Below are 21,830 nucleotides of genomic sequence, written 5' to 3' on the forward strand. Positions count from 1 at the left end.
GCTCTCTTAAGTTCAGCTTCAAACCTGACTGGGTGGCACAGCACCTCAGAAAGTCCGTAACGCAGCTGCCAAAAATGCAGGGACCTGCAGCCGTGAAGAGCCCTGCTGGGTTTTCCAGCTCCCACCCCTCCCCATGTCAGATCATTTGGATCTACTTGCCAGGACCGAGCACCGTATACGGCACATGGATATTGTCACGGGACTCTGCCGACTGCGCTCAGGGAGTCTTTTAATCTCAGCTGCATACTGAGAGCTTGCTGAACTGCTGCCATATGGCCCTAATACTCCATAAAGTTTGACACGGCTTAAGAAAAATGCATGCACAGACACAAACGTACGCAGGTGTGGGAGGAGAGAACAGCAAAAGGTTTATAATAGTGCCACACTGCGCCCGAAGAGCACAGCTTGTAACTGTCCTTTAAATGTGCTCTCTGTAGCCTGTCATCTCCTCGGAGGACAGTTTTGGTTTAAGTGGTGCAGAAAGCAAAGAAATAAGAGTGCATGAGAAGCAAAACATTTCCAATTAATAGTTGGTCGAGTTGCCCAGCATGCAGCAGCCTAAAAATAAAAGACCTAAAAATAGAAGATAATTCACAGGAGAAAATTCAAGGAGAAATGGACCCATTGTATCGAGTACTTTCACATTAGATTTTTGTTTTTAACTTTAAAAACTATTATATTTAATTGTACATTAGTGCTAAGTCACAGGGGGTAGTTGCACCCTCCTCTGCAACTCCTTTGTGAAAAGCACTTCAAAAAAAGCTGAGGATTTGTGTTCTTTGTTACTATCCTGCTGGTTAGAGAGGAAGCAGAGTCAGGGCATCTGATTTTCCATCTCACCTGTATTATCAGTTCATTCTGTGGGCAGAACGTCACCCTCCCTGTTCCCCCATCAGCGGGAATAATCCTAATGGCACTTCATACAGGTGAGCAAAAGCTTAATGGGAGGAGGCATAATGTATCTGTCAGTACTGAAACCAGGCCATGGGAATAGCAAAATTGGCGAATAAGAGAAACATTTTCATTGATAGTGCAGAAATCCTTCCCGAATTATCACATAGAGCTGCCCGATTGACAAACATAAATAAAATTAGTTGGTAATGATTATTTGTCCAGCACTGTTCTTGGCTGATTAGATTGAAAACAGTCCTGTAATCCTCAGGGGGCTGCTAGCTTTCATGCTGCTGTTGACATTTCAAGTCAGGGCCACAAACTGGTTCCAGTCTGGGCAGGATCCGCTGTGAGTTCTTGCTGAGAGTGTACTTGAGATACTGTCCTGTAGGTGAAATCAGTGTTTCCAGCCCCGCTGACACTCTTGGCACGCTATGGAGTGTCTCTGCACAAACGCAGTTCAAAGCCTTGTTAGGTGGAACAGTGTTTGTAAACTCTTCCTGCCATGGTAACGTGCACCAACAGAGGAAGGTCCTCGGTCAAACTCGGAAGGGCGCTCCGTTCTTCACAGAATTGGGCCTTTTTGTAGGAAAAGCCGACTTGAGTCTTAAATTGCACAACAAGCATCTGAAGATTTATGATTTAAAAGCTCCTTAAGAAGGAAAAGAAAAAAGAAAAATAATAGCCCAATTGTTTCCTGCTCTAAATTGTTGCTCTTTGACTTTCTAACCCAAGAGAGACCCCTTTGGCACCTACCCCTGCGACAGGCTGGAGAACTACAAAGTAAACGTCTTCCGTATGGTTAATGAAGTCACTGCCTTAGGCACACTCTGCTATCACACCAGATAATCTCTTTAAAAACACAGTGTGATTAATTATTAATTAGGAAGATGAATGTTGTCTAGAAAAGGAGTTTCAAAGGCTACAATCCGAACTGCTTAGTGTTACCGGGATTTTGTTGATACCGAAAATGTTTGTCAAAGGCAGTCTACAGTGACTCCTAATATACCTAATAAACAAAATATACCGAATAAACAGAGCCAGCAGTCACTGAGGGCTCTGTACTTTGCTTATTTTTAACTGCAGAGACATTGTTTCCCATAGAGCTCTTACAGGAAAGGTACGTTCAGTTTTCTTGCTATCACCTGGTTGCGCGGGAGCAATAGCGTTTCCATTGGCCCTGCTTCAAAGTTCATCTGTGCTCAGGTTGGCTTTTTTGAGGGCCAGCTGATGTCAAAGATTGAATGTTAGGCGTGTGATTGGGTCCCATCCTGACTAGGGATGGACATGAAGTATTTTGCTGAGTCAAAGGGACTAAAACATCAGCTTAGCCCAGCTCTTATTAAACTCAGTTTAACTTCGACTTCCGTGGGCAGTGGATCAGGCTGTATATACACGCAATATCCATATGCGTGCAATCTTGAGCGCATCTTTATCTCTCCTCTGTCAGAAAGGGACAGTGTTTCATGGGAAGCAACTGGCTGCTCCCCTTCTCTTCCCACCAGCCATGGAGGACCTGTCAGTGACTGCAGGTTTTGGTCATTCCTCTTTTCTCTAGCCCTGCTAATAACCACTGCAATGCAGTCATCTACAGTAATTTCTGCAAAATCTGAAACCTCAGAAGTGATGTACGATGGAGCATTTTCTTAACAATTTTGTGAAACTTCAGATTAGCCAATATTTCTAGTCTATTTTAGAACTTTGCAGATTTTGTTCCTCGTTTGTGGCAGAAACCAGGACAACTGTATGTAAATTCTGTGAGTTGCTATGAACCCAGAGACTGGAGAATAATGTATAATAGTTTAAAAATGTACGGTTAAAAAAATACTGTCAAACCCAGTCATGACTCAATCTTGAGTCCACAATCAGAATTAAGTCCTCTTGCATCATCCTTCTCCAACACCATTAGGATCAGCTAGCTTTTATATTATAAAAATGAAGCTTTTCTAAAAAGAGGTCTGATGGATAGGAAAACAATGTAAAACCAATATACATAGTTTGTTATGGAAAAAAATTCTCACCTGGATTGGCACACCCATGTGGTATGACCAAATAATTTTAAGAGTCGTAATAACTGCGGTCCTGCACACGGGTCAGAGCAGTCCCAAGCACAACTACAGGCTGGGTGGAGAATGGATTGAGAGCAGCCCTGAGGAGAAGGACTTGGGAGTGTTGGGGGATGAGAAGCTCAACGTGACCCAGCAATGTATGCTTGCAGCCCAGAAAGCCAACCGTGTCCTGGGCTGCATCAAAAGAAGTGTGACCAGCAGGTCGAGGGAGGTGATCCTGCCCCTGTACTCTGCTCTTGTGAGGCCCCAGCTGCAGTACTGCGTCCAGCTCTGGGGGCCCCAACATAAGAAGGACACGGACCTGTTGGAGTGAGTCCAGAGGAGGCCATGAAGCTGATCCAAGGGCTGGGGCACCTCTGCTATGAAGACAGGCTGAGAGAGTTGGGGTGGTTCAGCCTGGAGAAGAGAAGGCTCCGGAGAGACCTTAGAGCCCCTTCCAGTACCTGAAGGGGCCTACAGGAAAGCTGGAGAGGGGCTGGTTACAAGGGCAGGGAGTGATAGGACTTAACTGTCGTACATGAACATCTCATGAACTTTACTGGGTTTATCCTCACTACACCTGTGTGATGAGGTGCGTGAAGCAACCTCCACATTGCATGGTGCAGTCTGAAGCACGGGCACAAGAATTAGGATAGTTCTTCATTCCTGCTGAAAACAACCAACAGGAATGAGGCAACTTGGAGGTCTGTACCTTCATGATTTCGCTCACGGAAGGTCTAAGGCAGAGAAGCAACGTTAGCCCTATGGCCAGCATCCCAGGCTGACACATCAACTGACCATCCTTTTTCCTGTACGCTAAATTTTACCACCCAGAAATGATGGGTGTTATTTTCTGCTGCAGCTTATGTGGAAGCCACTTGCACTTTGTGTTGCTGACTGAAATTTGTTTATTTCTTCCCTTGGTTTTGTATAAAAGTCTTTCATAAATCAAAGGTTGGCAAATAATAAAAATCCCAAGATTATTTACTGGCTAAAGGAATATTTGCAGTGTCTTTGGCTACATACTTCAAAGGATTTGTCTTCTCTTGGAAACTAGCCCTAGAACTGCTGATCCTGAGCTGTAACATAAAAGCCGTCCCAGGAATGATGCTATCAGCAGTCCCAAAGGGCTAAAATGGCAGCTGAGGAGTGATATGCTAGTGGTCTTCCAGGACATTGCGACTGAGAACATTGCTTATGCCAGCATCATGAGGTACATGCAGGACTTGCTGTGCTGCTCAGCGTCACTGGGACGTAGGTAAACTTAGGTCTTGAAGCAAAACCACCGGGAGGATGCAGTGCAGCCGTACTATTCTCAAAGGCTTAAAAGTAGTTTTCATAACCTCTCTTTTGCACATGCTATACCCAGTGCAAAAAAATGTGTGTGAATGTTTCCCCAGTTCACTTTTGACATGACAACTTGTGTAGGAGTCTTCAGTCTCATTCAGCTGTAATTTAAAACATCTGATTTGTAAACCCATAAAATTGAAGTTTATGCTGGAAACACAGGCACACCCTGGCCTCTTAGCACTATAGGATACGTGAAAAACTGGGAGATCGTTTGGTGTGCAGAGAGCTAAACCCCAAAGTTAGTAATTGGCAGTTTCATTCTTAATATATACATACTCCATTTGAATTTTCATAAAAATCAGAGTGCTAGCTTTTATCCATGTTCAAAACAGCCTATGACTTTTTATTTAGCTAATACTTGCTTTAAGGTTTGGTTGATGCTTTGGCTCTTCTCTCTTTAGTCTTGTCCAGTAGTGTCCTCCTACCATGGAAGTCTGCAAAAGCAGCGGAGGTTCCCAGGTAACAAAATATCTCTCGGTGTGAGTAAGGAGAGCAGCACAGGCTGTTTACCCCTCAAGGTTTTCAGGAGGTTCTCAGGATCCTTATAAGCTCTTTTGGCATTGAAGACTGAGCTCACAAGCCCTGATTCAAAGCACTTAGTCAACGTGACCAAGAACTTTATGGCCCGAGGCACATGAAATCTAAACTGAAGTTAAAGGCATCTGCTGTCTCAGGAGGCAGGAGCTCCGTCCTGAGGAGTGCTTCTCTGTCTTTAAGCAAAAATACTGCAATATAAACAAGACCTGAAGTATAGTGGTGTCCAACCTGGTGGAAGAGGAATGGAGAATTTCCTAATCCCTGCTGGAGTTCATCCGTTTCGCTGGATCATTTTAAGGCTGTCCCTTACTCGGGTGGCTTTTGTCCCCCTTCTGCAAAGATACCGTTGAGATGACTGCAGGATTGTTGGAAGAATATGCCCCATAGGGCTCATTCTTTAGCTGTGTAGTGTGGATTTTGTGGAGCGTGCAAGTGCGCTTCAGGAAGGGGCAACTCTGAGCCCATGAGGTTTTTTTCTTCCGAATTTCAGAATGTGGTCCTTTGAATACACAAGATTCACCATCTGAAAGGACTTAAAGAGAGCTTTCCATGGGGGATTTTCCTGATCTCCATGATAAACTCCCTTCTCTCCTTCCCCCAGTTTGCTCCAAGTTTTATTTCTTGCTCAGAAGCTGTTGCCCTAGCTGGCCACAGCTGCTCGCCCAGCCGTGGTCACAGCATTAGTTATGAGACTTCGATGACGTTGTCTGTCTCAGCCTTTTGCTTGGTCTGGTTACTTCAGCATCTACAGAATGTTTTCACAGAGAAGCAGATGGTGGTAGGAGTAATTGGGCCGTAAAACAACATTAACAGCTAAAAACGATTTTCACCAGAAAGGATTTTGCAGGCAGGGTGAGGGAGGTTCAGCACTGTTTTCTTGTTTTCTCTCCCGTACGTTCAACCCTGCCCCTGCTGTAGGTGGTAGTGCTCACCACTGTCTGCTTCCAGGAGATGAGCCCTGTCAGGTCAGTCACAAATATGAACAGTTGATGAATAACCCATTATAGAGTCACTTTTATGTTGACTCAGTGGACGTTTCCTGGCTTCAGAGAGAGTCAGGATAAAGGCTAGCTTTGTAGAAAGAAAGAATCTCTAAAATGCAACATTTTTTTTCCTTTGTGACTTTTATTGCTTTGTACGCTGACATGTCTGAGGGAGGAAAACAGTGCTTTGTTGCCAATAATCCACAGCGCTTGGCACAGACGGTCTTTAAAATCTGGCACCGGGATGAATATTAATTCAGTTGTTTTCCCACAGAAGCTACTGATCAGTCAAGGCCAAGTATCGCTGAGATGATTCATTAAACCCCAGCATCTGAGCCCACCTTTAGTGAGTGGATCTGCTTTTGGTCACCCCTGCCACAGGTGAACTGAATGCGTAACGAAAGGGGCGACTAAAATCCTAGAACGGAGTAAAGGTAAAAATGCAGAGGGACTCCAAAGGCTGGGCTGTGGTGCAACTGCTTCCCAGCTTTCTGGGCATGGAGCCAGGACATCTAGCCAAGGAGGATCACACCCCAGGCACGGGGCTCCTCCCATGGCTCGGAGCTGGGATCCTTATCCCTCTGCCACCATCCCCTCGCTCCCGGGCTTCCCGGTCCCAGTTGGCAACTGGTGGCATGGAGGAGAAGCATGGGACTACCATGGGACTGAGGCTGGGGAGCACAGAGGCCACCGTGGTGTTCCTTCTGCTGGTGATGGGGATGATGATGACTGTCGATGAAGTCTTGAGTCCCCTGACACACAGATACGCCTCTGTTAGACACCTGCATGATCCAGCCTGATGTTAGCTCTGCTGCTGTGGCTCAAGGGCAACATTTTGAAGTCAAAAGACTATAAAACTTCATGTTGTGATTCTGAAAAGCCTTTCAACTGAAAAGGCTTAATGAAAAAAATCCCAATTTTTTATTTTTTGTGCAAAACCCACAGGTATTGCAGAGCTCTCCATGCACGAAGCAAATTGCAGTTGGTGCAGTGTATTCTGCTTCTTTTGGCTTTTCACTGTGTTTACTGGTGTCTCTGCCTGAATCTCGTCTCCTTCCATCTGATAACAACATTTCTTGCACTTCAAGGGGAATACATTAGGTACAGCACAGGTTTAACGCAGACCGTATCAAAGAAACACTGAAGGGGAAGATTGTCTGAGATACTGCAATAGGAGAATGAACAAAATGATCGAAAAGGTCTTCCCATGTCAAACGTTTATGATTTTAAATACTAAATGATCAAGGCAAAGGCGTTTCCTGGTGATTAATGACGGGCTGGGTGTAGTCATGTCTGGGCCTTAACCCTGGCCTCTCGTATATCCCTAGGAAGTGCCCTGTGGCTCAGTTGTTTCTCCTGTTTTAAGCTACACTTGGTTTATGATTGATTGTCATTTTAAAAGTACCTTTATGTTTGTGGCTATTTTGGTGACTGCTCTAGACAGCTTTGTTCCTCTTTCTCGGGTCTGGGTGTTATTTCTAATACAAATGTGCCTAGGCAGCAGAAGCGGTGGACATTTAGCCATACATACAGTCTGATGCGGGTGTGATATAGCTGGCACACACGGTGAACTGCAGATTGTTTGATATCCAGCGCGGCTGTACAGCTAATGTATAGGATTTGTGCCAGCTGGGTAGGAATATTTGCTTTCCGTCTTGGCTAGATTGCCCATGCATAACTGTTGTTGAGAATTATGGCCACTAAGAATATGATGCATTAAGGTTATAATGTTATGATGACGACGTAATGATAATCATATCCATTGACACTGCGGTTGTGGCAGCGTAAAGGCACTTTCTGCGGCATTGCTCCCTCAAGGAGGTTGTGTGGGTATCCCAGCGCACCCGTTGTTACTCCAAGGTTGCCTCTTGAGCTTATTTGACATTGCGCTATTAATCCTTACGATACTCCCAAGGTGCTGGCTTTCTGAAAGTCTGCTGAAATGAGTGGCACTTGAGATTTCCAGATTCATGATCAAATTTAAAAAGCTGAATGCATAAAGTGTTGTATGTTTGTTTTCAAAAGCTCTCAGTAGCTCATTAGTTTGGGGATTGTCTCATGCCGTAATCTGCAGTGAACCCTAATGGATGCAGAAAAGAACTCCCTTGCTAGAGATAAGCAAACCAACCACCCACCATTTTTTCAGTTCAGGCAGACCTGGAGTCTGTCCCTGTGGCCCTGACCCACTCGACAGTCCTGACAACAGGCGCATCATAAATGATAGTCATAAAAGTAAAGTTTGCCAAACTGGACCAAAGTTGTTTAAGGTATTGCATCAACCAAACTGATTTAAATGATCATTTTTTAAAGTGGAAGGTGAAACATTAGCTGACAGATTTTAGCAGGTCTGGCAGTTTCACCCAGCAATCACTATTTTCAGGAGTTTTGTAGCATTGAGAGCTAGAGCTTTTGATTCCATTTAAGCTAATGATTTGGAGGTGCTCTATGAATGATTTAATCACATGCATGAACCAGTAAACGGGCAGATATGATTAAATAAGGTGTAATTTATTGTGGTTGTAGCTATGATAGTGTTAGAACATTGCCCAGACAGTGTTTGTAGGTAGGTAAACGGTATCTTTTATTAGATATATAGGCAATATTAGATATATAGGCAACTTGAAGAAAGGTATGTGTGCCCAAAAGCTCTTCTCCCTTTTCTAGCTATCCTAGTTGGTCTAATAAAAGATATTACTTCCACAAACCTTGTCTTGCCTGCAATTAAATAAAATACTCCCAGAATCATACTGTGTGAAAGATCTTTTAATTCGTTTCAGATCTGCTATAGCTTCCATTAAAACCGACAGGAGTCTTTACATCCAGTCCCATCTGCTTCGCCGTGTGAACAGGAACGTTTGGTACCACATCACAGCCCCTTCCTTCGTCGTTTGTAGTAACTTAGCGAAGATTTAATAGCGACATATAATGAGGGTTTGTGTGACTGTGGAGTGAGGGGAAACTCATCTTCTGAATGTGTGAATTATGGAGTGTGCAGATTAACAAAGTGAGAAAGAGCAAAGGTATGTTCGTAATAGCAATGGATGGAGTTAATAGCAATAGCAGATGCATCGCCCTGACCTTTTCCATCTCTAATTCTATAGACTGTGCTGCTCTTTTCTAGTGGATGGGGAAGAGGAAAACAAAATAGACTAGAAAATTTTTCTAAGCTCAAAACTAGGATAAAAATGTAACATTTTGAGGGCATGGGGAAAAAAACCTGTCTTCCATGCTTTTCTTTAAAAAAGCAGTAAGTAAAAAAGTGTGAAGTAAAAATGGAAATAGAAATAGTAACTTCATGCTTGTGAAAATTAAAATTAGTTTCTTTGAAAAGTAGAAATTTATTCTGTATACTTAGTATATCAAAAGGACATAGGCATTGAGTTTGCGCACAGTCATGGTTGAATAACTGTTCTTCAATTTTAATAATGATAAATATGTCCTTTATTACAGATGGACCCTCACTGTATTTTTTACTGATTGCTATATCTTTAAAATGGGAGGTTAGACCAGCAAAACCAAAACATCAACAAGAATGACTTTTAAACCAAAAAGTTTTTAAAACAGTGCTGAATCTCCCTCCCCACCCACTGCCCTGGTGAAGGACCGTACTGCACAGCCTGTCCCACCCAGAGCTACCACGGACACAGCACCGACCACCACATTTTGCCTTGTGCTGCCAGGGAATGATCCCATCTGATCCGCTGAGCTAGAATAGAGGAAAAAAATACAGGATTTCAGTTTTTAGCATCATGAACGCTTGCCTTTTGTAGCCAGGCTACTTAGGCCAAGTGCTGGCTATAGGATCATACGTAAATATAAGACTAGGGCTCCTGAAGCAATTAGTGCTTATAAGTAGATGCAGGATAAGGCCTGGGAATCTCAGTGTTGACCCAGATGGGACACTGTCTTTACGCTGTAGGATGTCTCACTCATCCGTATGGTCCGATAGTTTAAAAGTGAAGCATCTATCAAAATCTCATTACTCTGGAGAGGATGGGAGCTCATGGATTATAAACCTTAATTTGTTTTTTATATCTTAAATTATGGTTCCATATCTAAGCCATCAATTTTTACAAAACAAGCTGCTGATACGTTTGCAAGAGTTGAATAAATGCTTTCAGCACCATGACAGAGCAGTGATGGCGGGAGTGAGCAGGGCGAGGGTGGCAGAGAGCTGGTGATGGCACATTGCTTTTGGAACTGCTACTCTTGTTGTGTTTGCAATAAGATGCCTGTATATACTTGGAGGAGAGGAGAGAAGATTAATGATATCAGTTCCTGGGAATACAGGCACTCCCTGGTGACCGAAAGGGAGTATTCCTGGATCCACTGAAGATCATCGTTTCACTCCCAAGTGTGTGCTAGCAGAAAGACATGCCTGTCTGCTTCCAGTTTAATATCATCGCAAAGTCCTGATTTATTAAATGGTGTCAAACTTCGTGACAGTCTGAGCCTGTGCTCTGTAGGTTTCGCTCGGTGCTGTAGGAGGCTGAAATGGCTATCGGTGTACAAGACAGTATTTTAAGTTGAGCAGCACTGAATAGCCTGATCCTGCAAATCCAGGATCGTGCTGTTTATTTCAGAGAGACTCGTCTTGCCAAGTTTTGTGTGCCACTTAAGGGGAAATCTTTCCCACTGAGACCAAATGCTTTTGGGAGTGCGAGTGATAAGCCCCTCGAATCCTTGCTAGATAATGCCCGTACCTCCCGGGACAGGGCTCAGGAGATTTATTCAGTCGATCATTTATAGGAGGTAGGGTTTGCTAAAGCACAGGAAGGATAGAAAGCTCAAAAACTGCGTCAGAAAGATTTGACAAATAAAATGAAATACAGCCATGAAACCTGTGATGGGAACAAGGGTAGGGGTCAGCACCGAATTAATTTAGTATGACTACTTCGTTAAGTTATGGATAATAAGGGATTGTTTCTGTAGTATTTTATTCTGTATTGTTTTATTTCTGTATTATTTTTGTCCTGGTTACACTGGTCGTTGACAGTTGGACTCTTCCTCTAATACAGTCAGAATAGCGCTGATTCCAGAGATAAGACACGCAAAGTGAGGGTGATACAGATAGATAATGATAAATACATCTTCTTTGTTTCATGGTGCGGACAGTCTTCCCGTGAAGGTCACTCTGACAATGCTCCAGGATGTACTTGTGGAGCTGGTGACTTGTGCGACAAGAGGCCAAGCGGCGTAATCAGATCTTGCATCTGGGTGCTCGCTGTCAGGGTTTCAGGAAACTTCTTTTGCTCCGTGATAGACCTGTTCTCACTGGGCAACGGGAAAAGCCTATGTGACTGTTAAAACAAGAGTGGAAAAATATGTATCTGGAATATGCATTGCTTTATCCTGCCAAGCCAAGTGTTTATTGTGGAAGCCAGACACATCTGTCCTCCTCCAACAGATATCATGGTGTTTCTTGGATTAAAAAGGACGACTGTAGTGGAACAGTGGAAGAAATTGCTTCAGAAGACTGACTTATTGGAGTCCTATATCATATGGACCCTGTCAAAAAATATTAGCCACAATAAAAGCTGACGCTTGGGGAGATGAAAGCAATATTGCTTGATATCGTGATTACCTTGACGGCAACACGCTCAAGGTGGGCAGTGGGGAATTGCCTCCTTTCTTCCTTTCACCTAGGCGGTCAATATGATTACTTTGGGGATTTTTTTGTTGTTTTATGTAATAAAACATCTGTAATAAAAGGGGTGGTTTTTCTAAATAGTTTTGGGAAAGAGACTGGAGACATGGATTGCAGACAGCTATTTGGGTCAAGGGGTTAGGTTTTTGCCAGGCTCCAGATGGGGATGGAGAGGAGGACAGGGGCTGGAAGCGCTTCTGTAGCTGAATCCATCACACCGCAGAGGCAGTAACAGCAGCATCAGTTTAGTGAGCTGCACCTGGTCTGGAGTTTGGCAAGAGAGAGGACGATATAGGCATTATTCCCTGTATGGGCTCTTTCCAGGAACGCTGCTTATGAATGTGTGTTTGTTCTGAAAACTTGCAGTAAGTGTGAATAACAAAACTCATTACACGATCTTTGCATTTTCATGCCCTTGCAGATTTACTGGAAGATCTTGGAAAACAGCAGCTTTGGCGGAACAGTTCAGTTATATCAAGGATAAGGAATTCTTGCTGGAAACTTGACAGGCACCAAATCACTTTCTTACATGCAGTCCTTTCAGTTACTTCTGTGGATAGCCTTACGCTTGCTGTGGACAGTTTTATGTGCATGGCATGTGTTAATGGCAGATAAACCCCCAAACAAACCCCACAAAAGACCAAAACCAACCTTCCCCTGTATGCCTGGCTTCTGTTTGAACACCCTTGCCCTGTTCGGGTGCCCTTGCTCATGCACGTTGTGCCTAGCACGTGGTTCTGAATCTTCTGCCATCAGCTGCCTGGCATAGTAAGAGTGAAAGCGTTGAAGCCAAGTCTTGTGATTGTTTTCAAATGGTCCTGAATTTACATCCCTGGTGTTTCTTCAGTATTTTTGTAATACTGATATGGCATGATGGGGTGGAATGGTAAATTGTCATGACCAGTGTAACGTGTTGGCAGTCTGATATCTAGGGATTTGTGTTAAGCACAGGTTACTGCTAATGGACAAAATGAAAAATTATAACTTCTAGTGTGTCAGATTAATTTGAGGTACATCCAAGTCTGTATAAAAACCATCGGATGCTTAGCATATATCAAACAATACTTGCACATAATTTGATTTTTGTTTCTGGTTCCTGGCATCAGCAGAAATAAGATTTACCTCTTCATTGATATAGCACATAAAGGTTACGTTATAAGTTAACTAGAGAGTGGCCCAGCAATTTGTAAAGTATATGGGCTTAAAAATAACCCAGTTATGAAATAGGACGTGATGCAATGCAATGGTGTTACAGCAGCTTAGTAGCGCTTGTTCAGAAGAAAGCAAATTATGATTATTTGCTACACAGTAATGGATATTCTACTGTTCTTGGTTATTCCTGGGACCCTCAGTTCCGAGAAAAATGGAAGGCAATCCTGAAGCAGCCTTACATTGCTGTTCAGATTTGCAATTCGATGACAATGTTTAGGATACAATCGGGTGTGTTTAAACACAGTGCAAAGGTGAAGGGCCGGTTCTGCAGGGTGCTGAGTGCCTCTGACTGCATTGAAGCCAAGGTGTACGAGGGTGCTCAGCGTCTCCTCCAGCCCCCCCACCGTACCCCGAGGCACGCAACTTTCTTTCGGCGCAAGGAAGCTGCAGGATGTTTCTGCACCGAATTCTCTGCGCTGCAGGGAGGTTTGTGCTCCAAGCTGGGGTGGTCCTGCAGCTGGTTACGGGCACTGGCAGCGCCGACGAGCCGAGCAGCGCAAACTGCAGAGGGAGGGCTGTGATATGTCCAATCACTGGCATCAACCTTCCGAGCATAGTCCACATTACCGTGTCCTCCCCTTCCCTATCCTGGTTGGGACAGGATCAGCCCTCCCACGTTACTTTCCAAGCTGAAAATCTTACAGAAAATGTTATCGATGCTCTCCACTGCACTGTCAAAAAATGGCTCTCCTGTCTATTTAAAAAATCTTCTAAATTTCAATTAAAATCAAAATATGTTAACATTTTGCCTTTTCCTATGCTTTTGCTCTGGACTCAGAAGATAATTTCATGTTACTGTATTTTTTTTTTTTTCAGAAAAGCAGATAGTTTCTCTATTCTTCTACAAAAGCTTTATGCCACAATAATTTAAGATTTCCTCCAGGTTAGAATATTTCTGCATGTAAAACCTCTTTGAAGGTTTAAATAGACTGTAACTGAGTTTTGACATGTATTAGCACGCGTCAAATACAGCAGTTATTAAGGGTAGTGGAGACAAGACACATTCCAGCTCTCCAGCGACTGACTCGCAGGTGTCCAGATCACTACAGGCCACAAGCAGGCAAAGCCACTAAAAAAAAATGAAAAAATAACCCTTTGTTGCAACAAGCATTAAAATCTCCCTTTACCAACAGCTCCAGTGAACGATCAGGTGAGGAATAAACTCAAGTTGCTGCCTTTTAAAATAGTGTCCCAAGATTGAGACTGGGAAAATTGCCTTTTTATTCGTTTTGTGTGAATCTTTTCCGCGTCTCTTGTAAGGCTCTGCATCCCTCCAGAACGTATTTTTAAGTTATATTAGAGCATATGTTTGCACGGCACGATGTGCGTTAGTTAAATAGGAATTACTGAGTTCTGTCCTGTTCCCCTTCTCCTCTGTGTGAGCTGAGTCTGTCTGCGTCCAAACAGTTCAGAAATCGTTTGCCACACTGATGGATTTTTTTTTAAAATCCTTTAATTCCTTTCATTGGTATATAAGGAACTGACTGGAATTCTCATCTCTCCCATAGCAGAACTAAAGGAGTGTGACATGCAGAAGGGAACGCTCGGGACTAAATACTTTTTAGAGCATAACAGGTTTAAGCAAAGCAAACTGACCTCCTGCACTTCCCTTCCCAGGGCACGGCTTCTGTTCTGCAGCGCAGGTCTGACAATGAGGAGTACGTCGAAGTTGGAAGACTTGGTCCCTCAGATTATTTTGGTAAGAAAATTCAGCTTAAGGATGGTTCAGAAAGACGGGCACGTGGAGTTGTATCATGGAGTTACTGTCTTAATTAGCGTTCTACTCTCTTACGAGCGCGGGGTTACGCGTGGTTCAGCTGCTGCTTTCAGCGGTACTGAGAGATTTCAGCGAAGCTGAAACCGTTCCTTGGTTTACACCAGCGTAGCTGACAGGAGACAGATCCAGACTCAGCAAACCGGGCTGAAGGCATTTGTTTTCCAAGGCATTTTACACGCCTGCATTATGCATGTGTAATGCATTTGTACTGTCAGCAGAATTATGTAAAGTATCTATCAAGAGATAGATAAAGGGCGATGTTCTACAACCAAAGCACCTGCGTGGTGGCTGGAATATGCACCCTCCAAAAAAGAGGCACAGGGCGTGTAACGGCGTATTTCTCCCTGTTTTCTCCAGGTGAGATAGCGTTACTGCTCAATCGGCCCCGGGCTGCGACGGTGGTGGCACGCGGACCACTGAAGTGCGTAAAGCTGGATCGGCCCCGCTTCGAACGAGTCCTCGGTCCTTGTTCCGAAATCCTCAAGAGAAACATTCAGAGATACAACAGTTTCATTTCGCTCACGGTCTAAATGATTCCTCCTGGAAAGCTGCCTTTGTGTGACCCTGTGCACTTAAATTTGCTCTGTGCAGCTCCATAGCTTTATGAAGAAAAAAAAAAAAAAAAAGGTGTGCATTTTATGTGTATTTTTTCTGTTGATGTCACGTACTGGATGTCAGTTCAAATCTCATGTATCATGTAAGTAGGAAGACAACTGTTTGGGTAAGACTCGCTTTGGGGAAGATTAGGCTCTGGCTTGCAGGCAAGATTTTTACCTATTGTTGGATCATATAGCTTAAAACCGTGTTTTTAACTGTTTAAAATTCAGATGAATTTCTATTTCACTTATTATCTCTGAAGTTGATCTTATTCACCTTTTGTCAAGCTGTTTTGATCAAGCGACGTCCCTCTGCCTGTCACTCTTAAAAACCTTTTCGCTGGTTGTGGACTGGAGGATTCTGAAATCCCACGGGGTGAGTGGCAGTCGCACCGCCTAAGTGGGAAGGTTGGAGGAAGATTTTGATCATTCCAGCAAGCCAGGGAAGAGTAGAGCTTTTGAGTCATTTTGTTTGTGGCTGAGATACAAGGGCCATATTTCCTCCGTGTTACGAGCCCTTGCAGGTCTGCTTTGTAGGATACGCTAAGCCAAACAGCCTGCTCCAGTCTTCTGGGTGAGGAGGTCAAGGAACAATGTTTCGTAAGAACTCAAATGGAGCCTTTAGGACCCAAGTTATTTGTCCTCAGCTTTTTTTTTCAAAGGAGGGTTTGCATTAGATCCCTTAAGAGTCCAATGGGGACATCTCTGCTGAGTTAAGCGGGCTTCGAAATGTATTTATCTGCAGCAGAGTGTCCTCAGCCACTTCTCTGAATATTAAATGCTGAAGAGATGGTGCCAGGTGTACATCAGGGGCAACCACAGCAGTTTGTTTTTAATAAGGTTCACTTAATTAAATTCAAATACCTTTCTTTTAGTATATGACCAAAACATAGGATTTTTTTGGATTTTCTGAAAGCCGAATACCCTTCAGAAAGCTGCCTCTCCTCCAGAAGACACCTGTTGTGTACAAAAAGCACCGGGATCTTGCGGGCAGCTCCCAGCGCCCAGGTCCCTCCAGGCGCGTGCGGCCTCGCTGGCAGTCGTTGCTGCCCTCCCAGACGTGGGTCTCCTCTGGAATGGAGCTTTTGGCAGATCCAGACCCAAAATTCCAGTAGCTGCCCACAGGGGTTTTACAGAGCTGGCTGCTTCTCGGCTTCAGGCTCCGCTCATCACTTCAAGGTGCTTCATTTCTTTCCGCGTATTTTCAGTGCTCCTGTCAGCGTATATTCGTTGCTACTATTTATTATGATTATGTTACGCTTCTTGCACGTGTTATTAAATATGACCATTCACATTTTTCAACCTGGCAGTTTTTATCATGTACATTTATATAGGCAGACCCCCATTATATAGAGAGATAAATGTATATGCATTTGCAAAACTTTTGATTTGCTTCACTGTTTTTGTATTCTCTTGTGCAATTTTTTAAAAAAAATTTTTTTAAAGCTTCCCAATCACTCACGTATGTTCTTTTACCTCTTGCATTTCTGTTGTATTGGTAAAAATTTGTGAGTGTTTCGCATAATGTGCAAGATACGCATTTCTTGTTGAACACCAAGTATTAGCCTCACTGTTTAGAAGTTACTCGAGCACACACACAACACGGATCCTTTGCTTTAAACCTTTACAGTTCATGGAAAATACATTTGAATTATGGTTCTGTTACAAGCGATCTCAAGAGAAGTGTAACCGTTTAACACCAGGATTTCTATGCTTTAAGTGGAACAAAATGATATTCAATGACGTTTTAAAGATAATGGTAATATTTGCAGTGGATGATGGGACAGGATTACGGTATGAATAAAATTCTTCTACATTATATGTGGCCGTTGTGGGTTTATTAATAGTGGAGGTCTGTACGAACAGAAGTCACGTTCTAGTTAAAATCTGCATATCATAAAAAGTTTGAACTCTACTGAAAATAATCAGATGCAAAGGGACAAAAAATAGACCCCGCATCCCAGCGCTATGTACAGTAATGGAAACCAAACTGGTTTTCTGGAGGATTAGCATTGTCTTTAAATGTAACCATGTACGTTCCCCCCCGTGTCAGAGATAAAGCCCATGGCCCCGACCATGCTGAGGATCCATCCCAGTCGTTCCTCTCAACTTCTGGCCACGCATGGATTTGTAGGAGTGCCGCTGCCCCGGGACCGAGGCGCGAAGCCGCTCGTGACACCAGAGGTGTACGGCTGCTGCCGCGGCTGGTGTCTGTGAGCGGGCTGGCCAAGAAGAGCTCCACTGAGGACAAACCTCGGAGAAGGCTGAGCCTCCCGAGGAACCACCCGTATCTCCTGCGTCAGGGTGAATGCATGGGCTGAAGGACCTGGACAGCTTCTGGGTGAGGAAGAGGTGTGCGGCATGGCGCTAGTGCCCCAGTGGGGCTCTGGGTGGGCTCACACGTCTGTATGTTGCGGTCCCAGCTGGGCTCCGGTGCTGGAGCCGTCGCCCAGAGCAGCGTGCAGGGCTGGTGGACTCGCTCCGTGCAGCTTCTCTGCGGTGGCCCCCGCACAGGGAATCGTGGGCGGCTCCCGGCATCCAAGGGCTGTCCAGCTTTCCGTTTTTGGAGTGTGTTATTTTTCCCCCCTTTGCTATGATTCAGGCGGGAAGGACTCGTCTTTCCAGAGAATTACTCACATTATGTAGTAATCAAAAGTGACCACTCTCTCTGAGGTTCTTCCAGAAGGACATTACCAGCCCACGCTCCCCAGAAAAGAGCATCTCACCACTCCACATGGTCATTCTTTTTTCGGTTGGTTTTAATTGTGTCACAGCCATTTCAGGACTCCCAAGACAAAAGAAAAGACTTTTTGTTTTAATAGAAACTAATTGTACCTCCAGGTTTTTAACGAGGCCCATGTGGCTGCCCAGGCTTTAGCGTGTGCGTGGGATTACTGTAAGGGCTCTTTAGCATTCCCACCGCTTTGTGGCAACGGGCGCCTGCAGTTGTGGAGTTGCATGAACCCCCTGAATCCCTGATGCTCGCGCCAGCACAGCCCGACGTCACCTTACCTGTTCGGGCGCTGGTGGAAAACAAGAGCTGTTGCGGAGAAGGAAGTAACCCCAGCGCACCCGCTTTGCTGTTGGCTGCCGGTTTGTTTCTCTTGCCGTCAGTCGTCTTCAGAAGCGGAGTCACCGCACGAAGGGTGACACGTCTTCCGCTGTGAAGGTGCCGCAAGGTGTGCGCATCGCGTTCTAAGTCTTAAATGGTGCATAAATCCTTTCCCTCTCCTAGTTATGGAAGAGACCGCGTTTGTTCTTCACGCGCGTCTCTGTGTAGCAGCAGGTTATTACCTCGTGCAGAGGCAAACCCGTGATACGGAGACCCAGAGACCCTACGGCCTGCTGCTCCCGGCACTGCCGCAACCGCGGACGGTCACCGCAGCTGCACTCGTGTCCCCGGCAGAGCAGGGAGACAATTTTCTGTCGTTACACTATTGACCCAATGAGCACTAGCTGGTTTAAAAGCTCACGGTTGGAAGGTCAAAGACCAGCTCACCATTTAGAGACCAAATCATCTACTCTTCCATTCCCAGGCATGTTTTTTTAATTTGTTCCTAATGATTTGGCAACTCTGACTGCAGCTCATTTTCGCCTTCTTCGAATGCACTCGACTGCTCAGAAACCCGTAGGAGCGTTTCCCCAGCCAGAGTCGCTCCTGTAGGTCCCGCTTCCCCCTGGAGAGGAACATATTTGGGTATGAGCGTATGTGTAGCCTTGAAAAACTGGTGTTCCAGGAATCCATTGGCCTCGGTGCTCCTCCTCCAAGGGTTTCTCTCTGGCTTTTTGCTGCTCAGCAGAGTTTTATCTGGGGTGCAGCACTTACACAACAAGCTGGCCTTTTCTCTGAAAGAGCTGCGTGGCCAAAGGAGCTGGCATCTGCAGCCATCTGGTATTTTTGCGAAGGCTGAGGATGTTTTTTGTGCTTGATCAGGCTCCAATACCAGAGTGATTCTTCTGATGTCTAAAAACCTGGATTCAGCTTTTAGAAAAGAGGCTGCACTGTGCCTGGGAAAGGAAAGCAAAGCATGAGCGTCTCCTCAGGCATACTCCAACTCCTCGCTCGGACGTGCACGGGTAACTTCTCGCCTCCGAGTGCTCCAGCCCCTCCCCAGCCGTGCTCTCAGCTCTGGTTGCGAGCTGCTCTCTGCAAAAGCAGCGCAGAGCCTCCGCTGCCCGGGCAAGCTGCAACGCCCGTCCCGTCCTGTGGTGCTCAGGCAAGTTTGAGTGTGCAGAGTTCTCTTTAAAAAAGTCGTGAGCACTCATGGAGGAAAAAAAAGTGATCATTTTACCCAAGAAGACTGCTCCTATTCCAGTATAAACTGTCTCCAAACATGGAACAGCAGCGTGCCATGTTGCTGCATGGGCCAGCAGCGCTGAATGAATTGGCAGATGCTGCGCTGCTGCGTGATCTCTGGTAGCTGGGCTGCGAGAACGCCGCTCCGCTCTCCCCACAGCTTCGGTTCGAAGCCGAAAGGGTCGATTTGCCAAAAAAGTGCCCCTCACCCCAGCCCGGATGGGATAAATCGAGCCTCGCGCTGCCAGACTCGCCGGGTGCGTCCGCCTTACCCTCGGTGGGTGCGAACAGCCTCCGCTCTTCGCGAGAACTGGCAGTTGGAGCCGGGACGTATAGACTGATGATGAGGTAGGGATTTTCTCAGCGCTGCCTGCTGTTACTGGCGCTCTGGATGTTCATACTGGGGGCTCTAGGGAAATCAAGCCTTTCTGGAAAGTGGCTACTCCCTATCCTCTTTATACAGAAAATGTATTGTTATTATTTGAAAGCACTTTTGTATTGCCCTTAGACTACAAGCATGGCGATTGTTCCACTGGAAGACATCATGGTGCATAGCAGTGAAATACGACGTACAGTACCATGCAGTATGTATTTTCCAGATAAACTGGGAAAATAGTGAAATGGATCTGCAAAGTGGGGGTACAATAGCTGCTTTGCATTCCTCCACATGTGTGGAATTTATATGCGCTACAGAGTGACTCTGTTTCGTTCCCATGTGTTTACGATGATCGGATAATTAGTCGTATTTCTAGCCGGTTTCATTTTCTCAGTTGCATTTGTGGGCCAAGCACAAAGTCACCGCGACTTCGCATCGAATGCGGCAATGAATTAGTGCTGGCTAAACCCTCCCACCATTTATTTCCACTACGGCAGCGAGAGGGAACAGACTTAGCAGCTGAGAAATACAAGAGATTATTTCTCCTTCTCATCCAGGGGCAGCTCAAGCAATTTGCCAGATAGAAGTAGCTGGCTGCGTTTGCAGACTCGGGGTTATTCGATGGAGACTTTCCAGCCCGGAGGTGCATCTCCTCCGCACCCCACCCTGCCCGGGGAGCTGAACGTGCCGCAGAAGCGCCGAGCGGGGAGATGCGTCACTGTTCGCGGTTTAACTTGCGTAACGATGACTGCGGGAATCGCTGCCGGAGGAGAATCCGCATCTCTTAGCACCGGCTTCTGCAGAGACGGAAAAGCCCCGCTCTTGGTCCTGCAGTCGGGAGGAAGGAGTCGTGCCCCCGCGCACGGTTCGTACGGCTCTTGGCAAGGCCGGGGAAGCTATCTGGGAAAGCAATATTGCTGCTCCGGAGCCTGGCAAGCCTGTAAGTCGCCGCTGACGGCCACCGGCAGCATCACGAGCTCCGCTCCCACTGACGCGGACGCTCAGACACATCCAGCACGTGCCAGCATGGGCCGAGTTCCCGTGAGGTGGCAGGATGGTTCATATCCTTGACACGTATCCAGTAAAGCATCACACCCTCTCCCCGTGCCTTGCATTTCTGGCTCTTAGCCTGGGATTTAGCTTTTAGAGAAATACAGGATTAGCCGAGGAGGGCTTTTTAAAACTTGGATTTGCGGGGGGCAGGAGAAGGTACCCAAACGGCCAGAGGTTCCCGAGGAACATGAGAACCGGCCCAACAAAAGCGCCCTTTGTGCGAGCGGGGAGATGCAGCAGAACCTGTGTCCGGATGAAAGCTGCCCTATCAAAATAGCCATAAACAAACCCGCCTCCTCCGCTACAGAAAAGCTGTTGTGCCAGGAGCATATCAAATTGTATATGCTTTTTCTCAAGGCAAAAGAATTGCAGCAGTGACGGCAGCTGTGCGTGCTGGAGCTGAGCCACTGTATTCAACTAATGACGGCCTCGCTGAGGACGGGGTGGGGGAAGGACTGCGGATGAATGTATTATTCAGAGGGACCCACGCTGAAATAATCTACCGGCACCGGGGATATGTGGTAGGGGGAAAAAAAGCGATTGCCCCGGCACCGCAAGCTGATGCATTTTTCCGAGAGCGGCGCAGGTGATGGGCAGATCCCTTCCCAGGCTGGGCTCTGCAGTCCTGCGGGGTGTTGCTGGTGACGGGGTGAGACAAGACGTGGTTTTTCCTCCCCCAGGTTTCCCTGGGGACATTCTCGGTCTCAACCCCCAGGAGGGGAGCTGGAGGAGCAGGTTAGAGGCGGGGGGGTGCCCAGCGTGCCCGGCGCGGGCTGCGCAGGGGATGGGATTATAAAACCAGTGAGGAGCGGGGAGATGTGGGCAACCCCGTTGTGGCCGTGGGCTCTGCCGGTGGCCGCCCGGTCGGTCCCGGGTGTGGTGAGTAACTAGGAAATGAAGTGGCCTCATACGCACAGGGAGGGCAGCCCCGGCCCGTTTCTCACCCGCAGGGCTGCTCCCTGCCTACGTCCTGGAGAAACGGGGTGCGGAGGGCTCGGGGCTCGTCCCCGCCACGCTGCGGTCAGTGCAGCGACATCTCAGCGGGGCCACCTCTGCGTGAGCG

General features: G+C 46.1%; 1 protein-coding gene across 4 annotated transcripts in view; it reads left to right on the forward strand.

Moving 5' to 3' along the window:
- Positions 1-16,860, forward strand: part of PRKAR1B (protein kinase cAMP-dependent type I regulatory subunit beta) — a 101,011-nt gene extending 84,151 nt beyond the window's left edge. For all 4 annotated transcript variants that reach the window (XM_054842898.1, XM_054842899.1, XM_054842900.1 and 1 more), the window contains exons 10-11: positions 14,286-14,367; positions 14,803-16,860. In XM_054842898.1, coding sequence (XP_054698873.1) covers positions 14,286-14,367; positions 14,803-14,975 — 255 coding nt within the window. In that variant the 3' untranslated portion in view covers positions 14,976-16,860. The remainder of the gene's footprint in view (positions 1-14,285; positions 14,368-14,802) is intronic.
- The last annotated feature ends 4,970 nt before the right edge of the window (positions 16,861-21,830 follow it).

The sequence above is a fragment of the Grus americana genome, chromosome 15 (assembly GCF_028858705.1).
Source record: "Grus americana isolate bGruAme1 chromosome 15, bGruAme1.mat, whole genome shotgun sequence".
Lineage (NCBI taxonomy): Eukaryota > Metazoa > Chordata > Aves > Gruiformes > Gruidae > Grus > Grus americana.